Source organism: Macrotis lagotis, chromosome 1, assembly GCF_037893015.1.
Source record: "Macrotis lagotis isolate mMagLag1 chromosome 1, bilby.v1.9.chrom.fasta, whole genome shotgun sequence".
NCBI classification, from domain to species: domain Eukaryota; kingdom Metazoa; phylum Chordata; class Mammalia; order Peramelemorphia; family Peramelidae; genus Macrotis; species Macrotis lagotis.
In genome coordinates, this window is record NC_133658.1 from 629,343,954 (window position 1) to 629,355,510 (window position 11,557).

An 11,557-nucleotide genomic window follows, 5' to 3' on the forward strand; every position below is an offset into this window, starting at 1 on the left:
TGTTCCCAGTAATTCCCTATGTCGATAGGAAGTTACATCATTATTCAATCAGTTCCTATAAGATTCATTATGACTTTCCATTGTGTCAAAGGTCTATAGAAATTTGGAAGTAAACTTAAAGTTTCACTATGAACCTTGTGAGCACACTCACAGCTTCTGGGTTCATCATTCCACTTATCCCCATTTTCTACCCTATAACCTCAAGGAAAGAACTTTACCTTTCTAAATGTGTTTCCTCATGAAAAATGAGGGGCTGAAACTAGATAATTTCCATGGTCCTTCCCAACCCCAAATCTAGCATAACTTAAATTTTAAAGGGGGGGGGAGGATTCTTTCTGTATGGAGAGAAGCTATTATGCAAACAGATGACAGATGAAGAAAAGTCCTTCCTCAGACTACTAAAATTGTGGTTCTAGTGTTCTTCACTTATACCACTTGCAATAAAGTGAAAAACAACTAGCTTGTATCAATCATTTTCTTTAAATCCTACATCTTGTTCTGTTAACCTGCCAAACTATTTCCCTGAAGCACACATCTAGCTAGCAGTTTCCATAAATAATGCAGTAAATATTACTTTTATGACCTAAAGTATTTCAAGAAGCTTTGAAATGGATTGTGCTAAAATAAAGATTACCCTCTTCTGCTTTGTCCCTCCTTGAGATTTATCCATATATGATAGACTTTAGCATATCAAGGTGGTTTACTAATAGCTTTTTAGTTATGCATAAAATTAAAGACTCCTGATCTATTCTAATTCCTCTATATAGTTTTTCACCACTTTGAAAAAGAAAAAGAAATTTCATGTAAAAAAATGTCAAGGATACAGTCATTTCTCTGAACAACAAATGACTAATTGTAATAAATGGTGGAACTGAATCCTACATTTTTCTTTCTTCAGCTGTCCATTTTTTGTCTCTTCTCTAGGATATAGTGATTTATGCATTCATAAACTGGAACCAAGAAAAACTTTTAGTGTAACATAATAAAGACACATTTATATAATACTTCAAAGAACTCTTCAACTTTGTGAAGGAGATATTAGAAGGTGGTGATGATGATGATGATGATGATGATGATGATAAGGATAATAGTAATAGCAGCTAGCATTTATATAGCATTACAAAGTTTATAAAAATGTTTTTAATATGTGGATATATATATATAGAAAATCTCATGATCTTCAAATATATATATATATATATATAAATCAATATCATGATCTTCACTAAAATTTTGTGAAATAACTGAAATTATTATTATTTCCATTTATACCTGAAGAAACTGAAGATGGGAAACCAGGTTAAGTGCCTTGCCCAATCTTACAAATGTGTGAGACAGGATCTGAATAAGGTCTTCCTGATTCTAAACTCATTATTGTATCTACTACAGTGCCTTATCTGCCTTATTAATATTTCAATTTTGTTGCTGTTGTTGAATCATTATTTTTAGTTATATCCAATTCCTCATAACATAATTTGAGGTTTTCTTGGTAAAGACACTATAGTGGTTTGTCATTTTCTTCTACAACTTATTGTACAGATAAAGAAACTGAGGCAAACAGGGTCATACAGTAAGTATGAGGCCACTTTCTGACTCTAGTCCCACTTCACTATCCATTATATCACTTAGTGACCCTGTCATTCCAATTTTACATAAAATGAAATCGAAATGTTAAAAGAGGAAGTGACTTCCCTCTAATCACATTAATTGTATCTGGGGCAACACTGAAACCCTTATCCACTCCTCTTCATCATACAATAAAAATAGAAAACTGTCCTGTAATTTTGTACCCAAAATATTTTCAAATCCTAGTCACTGTTAGTAAAGTCACTGTGCTCATGCATGCAAACACACACACTTCACACACACATACACACACACACACAAATACATACACATATTTCCCTAAGTAATCCTAAAAGTCAATTCTAAATGGCCTTTTTGAAAGATTTAGTTGTTCCTAAATTTGTTCATATCTTAGAGACCCTAAAGAGTGTAGTGAAAATTAGCCAGAGCTATCTGCCAACAGAGAGAGTGTCTACATAGCTTTCAATGCATTGCTCTCCTTTTTTCAGACATTTTTATCATCAGTGTGGTTTCTCAATTCTTTTCTGTGTTCTTTTATTGCTAGTTACAAGACTCTGATGTCTTAGGAACTCCTACCGAAGCCTTTGGGGTTTCTATATTTTGATCGCTGGTGGGTGTGATGATTGGGCATTTTTAGATCAGTTCTCTGAGTTTCATGAACTCTAAAATGAAAACACACACCACCTCTTATCTCAAGATAATATACTTCCTGTGATGAACAACATCCTCTCAGGCAACTTACTGATCCTTATTTTGGCATTTTTGGTTAGAAATCTTTTGGATTTATTGATTTTTAGAAAATGTGTCGATATGCACTTCCAGAACCATAATGTGATTTTCATTTCAGGATTTGGTACAATTAGACATGTTTATTGTGAGGAAAAAAAGTAAGGAAGAATGACCTATATACAAATCTCATCTTCTAATGAATTTTTCTGAAGTCTTGGAGCTACTGAGTACATTAATTAGTCCTACAGAGGGATTAGAACCCAAGACTTCTAGCTCTATTGGAAAACCATTGTTCTTTTTATTGTATCCTTTTAATTCTATGTTAAACTCAAACAAAACTAAAATAAAAACAAAATTCTTATATGTCTAGAGAAAGTTTTATTAACTTCTCTAAGCTTATAAAATTTGTTTATTAAGAGACATTACATCTTTTTCTGTTAATGTTAATCAATAATTGGCATGCCCATCTCTCCTACTTTTGTATATCATTAATACACTAGAATATTTTTGTAATGTAGACAATTACTGAGGATGCAGCTAAGCATCGTGCGTCCTGAAGATATCTATGGATTCTTGAAGGCTATGCTTTTGGAGCTCATAATCTAATAAATCACGGGAAACTGGAAAAGGTCCTGCCTATGGAAAGGCAATAGATTGAATATCTGTAATCAAAGGGCCATTTTAGGTAAATTCAAAGAGCCCATGACCATTTGGTTTCTGGGTGATCATTTAAAAAAACCCAACAACAACATTTCTATTTTCCCTGAATGTCTAATTAAGATAATGGAAAGTTGGAATGTGTAGGGAAATCCTTCAAGTGATGAAATATGAATCATCTTATCACCTGATATATTACATAGAACAAAATGTGAACCATAATATATCTTGGTTATACCTGAGGTGGATGTTTGGCCTCCCAAATCTTCTACACCTTTCCTTCAAGGCCTAACTCAGTTACCCTCTGCTTCTTGATCTAAACCTTCCTTGATCTATACCACTGAAAGTACTTTTTACATTATGATATGTCTCAAAGCAATTTCCCCAGGTCCTTCCTTTTAAATAATCAAATTCTGCTTTGAATTAAAACTATTTACATTTTGTTCCCCCTATTAGATTTTAAGTACTCTGAAGATAGAGACTGGTTCTTATTTTGCCTTCCTTTCCTTAGTTTCTAATGGTGCCCTGAACCTTTTTTGTTGATCAATTATTTTCAGTCATGTCCAACCCTTTATGACCCCATTTGTGGTTTTCTTGGCAAAGATAATGGAGTGGTTTGCCATTTCCTTCTTCAGCTTACTTTACAGATAAGGAAACAGAGGCAAATAAGGTTAAGTGACTTTCCCAGGGTCCCACAATTAGTAAGTATCTGAAGCCAGATTTAAACTAAGGCCCTCCTGAATCCCAGCCAGGTACTCTATGCACTATCCTACCTGACATCCTGTCAGAACCTATTACATACTTGAAAAAATGACTACTGAAATGAAATAATGTATTAGTCCAATTGTCCCAAACCAGTTTTAAAATGAGATTTGGCTGTCCCTTGAGAATACTTATATGGTCAGCAAAGCTTCATTTTAGTATTAAATTCATAGTATTAAAAATCTAATATTTGAGGTTAGGTATGGTGACATGCCTGTAATGCCTCTTATTTGGGGAACCTAAAGCTGGGGAATTGCTTCAGCTTGGTCATTCTGAGATGCAGAGGATATCACCAATTTTTTGAGCCCCTGAGACTGTGAGGCCACCAAGCTGCCTAAAGAGGGGCAGGCTAGCCCAGTTAGTACACAGATCAAGTTAAAGTTTTCATGCTAGTCAGTGGAAAGATTTTTCATCAGAGATTGTAATATTGCCAGACCAGGTGAGATAGGGAGACCCAGTCTCAAAAATAAAAACAAAATATTCCTAAATTTGAGGATAAAACTATGGGAAATTTTTCTTTACAACCATTATTCATTTGGTTGGGTTTTTTTTTTAAGACCACTCCACTTTTCTCAGAATATCAAAAAAATCTGAGGAAGGAATAAACTCAGGAACTTTGTATATGATACAATTACAACATACTCATTTTTCATCTTGCTTTTCCTATACATTCCTTTCCTCCAGTGCTCTTGCCTGAAAAGGATACATCAACTCCTCATAATCACCCTCAGAACTTCCAGTCCAGTCACATGGCTATACCTTGAACCTTCACCAGTACTTACTATTATTACTAATAATGGGAAATGAGCCAAGGTAATATTTATTCATTTTATTCATCATTTCAACATACTCATCATTTAAGAGGTATATAGTTTCTCTTTCATGTTTTATCAAACACATAGTAGATTTATTCTTACTTAATGTTCAATATAGACCAAGAATTCCCAGGTCAGTATCTTTAATAACAGGCGTATGATTATCCTTAAAAATAGCCTCATTTTGGGTGACATATAAAAGAGTTCCTTCTGACTCTTAGTGAGATATTTGGTTTTGAGTGCTAGACCTGAATTTGGTCTCTTGGGTAAGTTTTTTCTCAGTAGTCAAGGATTTAACACTTATGACAAAAGTGTTTGACATGTGGAAGTGGTACAGAATGGAAATGGCACACCAGAGAAGAACTGTCATTGAAAAATTTATATTTCCAAGTTTATGGTCACAAAAAGAAGCATTTTCCTCATGTGTGCCTTCTAAACAACCTTCACTTCTAAATCTAAGTTATGCTTGTTGAAGCAATTTTTTGAACTGTTTAGCTAGAAATTGACCTTTAAAAAGTCCTCATATGTAGATATAGAATTTTAAGATTTAAAGTTGTAAAGTGTCTGAGAGACAACGCAGCACAGCTCTCTCATAGGACAGCTGAGGAAAGTGAGGAAAATAGAGGTGAGAGGACTTGTCCAATGTCACTGAAAAAAGGATAACCGACCTGTGATTTGAAATCTTTTCTTTTGTCAGATCTAGTGCTCTGTCTAATATTTCATGTTATATACATCTGTATACACATTCACATGGAATATGACTACCACATACATAGGGAAAAAATTCAATAAATGTAGGGAGAATGGTTGTAAAAGCTTCACAAATGCATTTGGATTTTCTATTCCTATATTTTCAAAAAGATATTGCATATCCCATTGTTCAGGTCCATTTTTCAAGGTACATTTAATATCTTGGATTCAGCTAATTTACTTCATTATGTATACCTTTTCCCTTGGCAAAAATGCCTACCATGTTTTAACTTCAAATAGAATACTAAAATGTTGTACTTTACCCTTGGGATATGGATTGTGACTCTGGAATGACTATGTAATAGAACCTAGAAGCCAATATATGCTCAGTTTTATATTGTCTACCCATTTAAAAATTTTGGTGGGGATAAATCATATCAATAAATGTGTGTGATGAAGGAGAGACAGACACATGCTTTCAAAGCTTCTAGGCAAGGATAAAGATTTTCTGCTGATAAGGCCATCATTTTAATAGGCTGTGTCTTTTCTTATCTTGGAGCCTGGAGGAAAATTTTTGACATGCATTCTAAATTAATATTAAAATGTTTCTGTAAGGAATTGTTTCTATTCAGCATGGCTGAGATTTTATAAGGTTCTGAAAAACCATATAAATTAATCAATATATATTTATTGAACTTTGACTATATGTTCAGTTCTATGATGGAAGTTATAATGAAGAGGAAAGAACAAAGCTGAAATGTGTGTTGAAGAAATAAATGATGTAACATGGCAGATAGTATTTAATGAATGGAAATAGACAATTCTATGATACTGCTTCTCACTTGTGAGACTGTAAAAATAGTAATACTGTTGTCAGAAATGGAGATAGTTTTAAAAGGTGGAAGAAAAATAAGTTCAATTTGAGAAATGTAAATTTTGTAGCTAATAGGATACCAATTGTAGAAGGTCAAGAAGGCTTACTATTTATTAAGAGGCTATTAGATTGGGCAAGTAGAGGGTTACTGGTAATTTCAGATGGAGTATTTCAATAAGGAGAGGAGAAAAACACATAAACAATATACAAATAAGAAGTATAACTGAGTATAATTTTAGTTTGAAAATCCCTTGGAACATTTCTTTGACTCCTGCTAACAAATGAGATAATATTTGTACACACTGCACATGTACAAACATGTATATGTATATAATTAACATAATGACTTATATTCTTTCATTACCCTGGGCTTAAGTCAAATATTTGTGGATTTCATCCCAAAAATAATATGTAAAATACATGTTTGTAAGAAATTTTCTTTATCCATAAAAACTTAGGAAAATATACTCTTAAAAAAATTCTCTCTCTCTCTCTCTCTCTCTCTCTCTCTCTCTCTCTCTTTCTCCCCTGCCCCTTTAGGAAGAGATGCAATGTATGTATGAACTGAAATGAATTTACCCTTTTTCTGGGTGTACAGCTAGAGATCTTGGTTGATCCAGGCCTTGAGAAATTATTACATATCGGAATGAACCATTAAGTCTTGCAACTTCAATCAAGTTGAAGCCATGGTCTGTCCAATATATATTACCTGGAAGAAAGACCAAATATTTTAGTATTATCATTAGCAAGAAATAACAGGAAATGTTAAAAATTGAATTTCAATATTACTAGCATAATTGACATTATTGTTTTTTAATCTTTTTTCTTTTTCATTTGTTTCATCATCTTGTTAGCAGAAGGAAATAAATACCTTAAATATCAAAATTGTTCTCAAGGAATTCCAGTTTAAATAATATTCTGGGATGTTTAGCTGTCAAAAATAAACTGAAACTTTTGCCACCTGGAAAAATATTTTAACTTTCCAACTATCTTCAGGTAAAAAAGAACTTCTAAGGCATTTTTTTTTCCTTTTTCCCTGCCTTGTGGAGTCCTCTGGAGACTTTGGCAAAGTTAACACTGGATAATCTACTTCTACATGAAAACATATATCCAGAGGCTCTGAAGCATTAGAAAGAGTGGTGCTGAAAGCAAAACAGACTATTTACCCCTGTGGCTTCAAGTACAAAAGTTTATTGTTATGAGCCAGAAACAGAATTTTGACAAAGCAGATTGAGCCCCTAGCAAAACTGGTGTGAAAAGGTAAAGAATGTCATGGATTATACCAGCGATCCAGTCAACTGCTATGCCTTCCACTCTTCCCAATCCATTTGTAATAATATCTTCCTTCCAAGTCTGATCTCTTTTAGCTCTGCTAATTTTATTGAAGCCCATGTCTGTCCAGTAGATGGTATCATTTTCTACAGATAAAACAAAATATAATTAAAATTAATAAAAGGCATCATTTTGTGGTAGAATCAAGAGCAATTCACTGAAACATTCTTCTGTGGATATCTACCTTTGAATGTTTTAAAGCAAGTTTTTTTTAAGATTATGAGTTCATGCAAAATGTCAAGAAGTTAAGCACTATATAATTTTAATCAAATGTTTAATTACCTGTATTTGAAGTATTTCCTGACTAAAGAACTACTAATGTCTCATTATTATGTTGAAAGTGATCTTTTATTTTTGAAGGCTACACCAGTAGAGCACAAACATGGGCAAATTCTAAGATGGTACCACTTTAAAATAAGGCTCCTGAGACAAACTGTTCTCATCCAAGGTTCAAACTAGCTAGACTCAAAAAATCCTATCATTTAAAATGATGGATTGTTGTAGTCATAGTAACTCTTAAGACCAACACTATGGCATGGAGGTATCATAATCTGTTGATAGGGGAAATCCATACCTATCATATACTAAGTACTTAAAAAATTCTTATAAATGAATTGAAGTTCTGATGACATAATACTCATGCTGATGAAATTAAATAACTTGAGAAGTGTCAAGGTAGTGAACTTGTAATGAAATCCACTTCCTTGACTTATTCCTTCCCCGAATTCTCCCTTTCATGGAATCTCCAGTAATCCTAAAATCCATACAAACATATCATCTAAAATAGAAAGTATTAAACCACTTCTGTGATTTAGAATTATCACTGTAGAAGGATAGTTTCAAATGAATGAAGAGCACTAAGAGATTTGATATCAAAGTCATACAGTAGAAAAAAGATTAAAGTTGTTCAAGGATTCACTAAAAAGGTTTACAGTGTCACAGAGAGGTTAAAAATTCGGTAAAATGTGTACAGTTCTAGTAATATTGCCATCTAATCACCCACTGGCAAGGTATTTAATCAGTGACCAAAAAGGCAAATGGGAATAATATTATGTAGCTTTTAAAAGATCATAACAGAATGGATATATCACAATATTCTTGAAGATCGGGTTACATAGTAACTTTTATCTCTCCTCTCTCTCTCTCTCTCTCTCTCTCTCTCTCTCTCTCTCTCTCTCTCCCCCTCCCCACCTCCCTCCCTTCCTTACTCTTTTTAAGAATCCATTGTTGTAAGATAAATTTGAAAATTGCAAAAAATGAAGATTTAATGATTATTCTGTTTTCAAGGGATTAAAATTAAAGTGATTGAGCTACATAATACTGATTGACTACATGTACATGTCAGAAGCAATAGAATATACATGACTAGAGAGTTGGCCTTGAAATGAGAAAGAATTTGATCAAATCCTGCCTTTGAGAGACCTCAGGTTATAGTCATGCTAAGTTTGTGAATATTTTAGCATTCCAGGCACTCAGTAGAATGACTTTCTACCCTGGAATTTCACTAGGTATCTGTATCTATAAAGCAGAACTATGAAAAGACCACCATAATTTTGGATTGCAAAAAAGGATTGTATGCTTTTATAGATTTGAAACTTTAGGAGAAAGTTGAGAACAAGCTAGCCTAATTTTAATACTGTTTGTTTATTTGTCTGAAGGTAGCTCAGAAGAACACTAATAAACAAATCCTTTCCCACAGCCCCCATCCTGATTAATATGAAAATGTAATAGAAATTAGTCCTGAGAATGGTCAAGAACAAGAGAAGATCAAAGGGTAGGGAATGTATTTTAAACAAGAATGAAAGACATGGGGAGTGAGTAACCCACATATAAAGTTTGTGATCTTTCTCTTTCTGTTATAAACAAGGGATGATTGGCTACATGTTTGTGCAAAGTATAGATTGACTTCACTCCTAAAAGAGAAGATTAAAAAGGTTAGAGAAATGGCTCTTTATTCTCCAGGTTATCACAAAGACTGGAAAAAGGGTTCCTTGAAAAAAAGGAAAGAAAAATGTTTTCAATAAAAACAAAAATAAAATAGATCTGAAGCAATAAAAAGATATCCTGACTTGTTAGGAAGGTGGAGATTAAATGATGTCATATATAGAATGAGAAGAACCATTGAAGATGTAAGACATAAGAAGATATTAAAGTTTCAACCTACATTGGTGATAGGAATGTCTTTAATAAATTACAGACTCATCAAAAAATGTAACCATATATTTATGCATATGAACGTATTTCTCTTCTTTCTATACAAATATATATAGACTAGAACAAAGAAAAACAAAAAAAGAGAGAAGCAAAGTGAGAAACTAGGCCAAAGTAAGAAACAGTTAATTGAAACAAAAATTCTAAAACTATAACCCATATGGCCTTTTGGAGGAAGAAACAAGTCTCCTTTTGTCTAATCTCTTTCCTCTATACTAACTAAAACGAACATGAAAATAAAGAAAAAGGCATCTAATAGAATAAATCTGTGTATTCATAAAGTTTTGAATTCTTTCAAATTAAGGTTCTAAAAACTTTTCTTCTTTGGGTATATGACCTATATATTCTACCATAAACTTTTTACTTTAGGTTCAAAATTATTTGAAGTAGCTTAAGTAGTCTGTAAAAATACATTGATAAGATGGAGTAGCAATTGGTTTTCTAACTGCTTTTTAAAAAAAATTTATATATATATATCAGTAAATATTTATTATAAAATGATTACTACAATGTCTTAGGTTCTATATGGGAACTACAAAGAATAACTGGTCCCTGCAATTAATGAACATAAAATCTACTTGAGAAGGCCATTTCTCTCTCTCTCTTTCTCTCATCCTACTCTTTGTTTCTGTTTCTATTTCTCTCTCTCTTTGCGTCTCTCTGTCTCTCTGTCTCTGTCTCTGTCTCTGTCTCTCTCTCTCTCTCTCTCTCTCTCTGTCTCTTTATCTCTCTACTCTCTGCCTTTCTCTGTTTCTTCATCTGCAAAATGAGCTAGCGAATGGTTTACCATTTCAGTATGAAGAAAATTCTAAATAGGGTCAGAAAGAGTCAGATGTGGCTGAAATGACTGCATGACTAATAATACAACAACAACAACAACAGGTGTGCAAGTCAGTTCACTGTAGTATAATAATAGAAAACAAAGCGGTCCCTGTCCTCAATATTCTTTTGGAAGAATTTGATCTGTATGTAAATAGCAGCTTAAGAGGCAGTATCATTGAATCTTTGGTACCTATGATTTTTTTTTTTTGTGTACTTTTTACCTTCTGAAGTTCCAACCCCAGCTTCAGAATAAGGACTTTCCTGTTTTATGCACTTCTAGGATGATTCTTCAAGATTATCTTTTATATATAAATATATATATATATATATATATATAAAATGTATATATGTTAAATTAAAACCATATATATTAAGTGAACAGTATTTTATTTGTTACCTCCCCAATGGGAATGTGAGCTCCTTGAGAGCAAAAAATATGTGCTTTTCTTTTTCCTTTTTTTTTTTTTTTGGTAACTCAGTACTTGGTATGGTCTATTCATTGATGTTTAACAGCTGAAACAATTCAATAGTGATGATTCAGATAGACTATAAATCTTTGAGAATTAATAATAATGATGATCATAATTATATCATTATTATCCACTTTTTTACAGACAAGGAGACTGAAGCAGACAGGTCAAGTGATTTGCTCAGGGTCACACTCCTAGTTAGTGTTTGACAACAGATTTGAATTTAGATCTTTCTTCCTCTGGAGTCAGTTTATTTTTTATGTGCTCCATAGCTGGTTTATATCCCTAGTCATACTGATTCATATACAGCCACTGGACTCAGGTACACCAGAGGAGAAAGTGAGTTTTACACAGCACCCCCTCACTCAACTCCAATTCATGTGCTTCCTTGGTTTGAAAATGAAGGACAGGGTTGTCTAGGTGACTCAGTGAGTAGATCACCAGCCCTGGAGTCAGGAGTACCTGAGTTCAAATTCGGCCTCAGACACTTAATAATTACCTAGCTGTGTGGCCTTGAGCAAGCCACTTAACCCCATTGCCTTGCAAAAACCTTAAAACAAAACAAAAAAAGAAAATGAAGGACAAATATCATTTACCATACTTTATGA

General features: G+C 33.2%; 1 protein-coding gene across 4 annotated transcripts in view; it reads right to left on the minus strand.

Annotated features, from left to right (window-relative positions):
- LRP1B (LDL receptor related protein 1B) overlaps positions 1 to 11,557 on the minus strand; it is a 2,479,914-nt gene that overhangs the window by 607,826 nt on the left and 1,860,531 nt on the right. For all 4 annotated transcript variants that reach the window (XM_074215080.1, XM_074215079.1, XM_074215078.1 and 1 more), the window contains exons 36-37: positions 7,398 to 7,532; positions 6,694 to 6,823 (exon numbers count right to left, since the gene is read on the minus strand). In XM_074215080.1, coding sequence (XP_074071181.1) covers positions 6,694 to 6,823; positions 7,398 to 7,532 — 265 coding nt within the window. The remainder of the gene's footprint in view (positions 1 to 6,693; positions 6,824 to 7,397; positions 7,533 to 11,557) is intronic.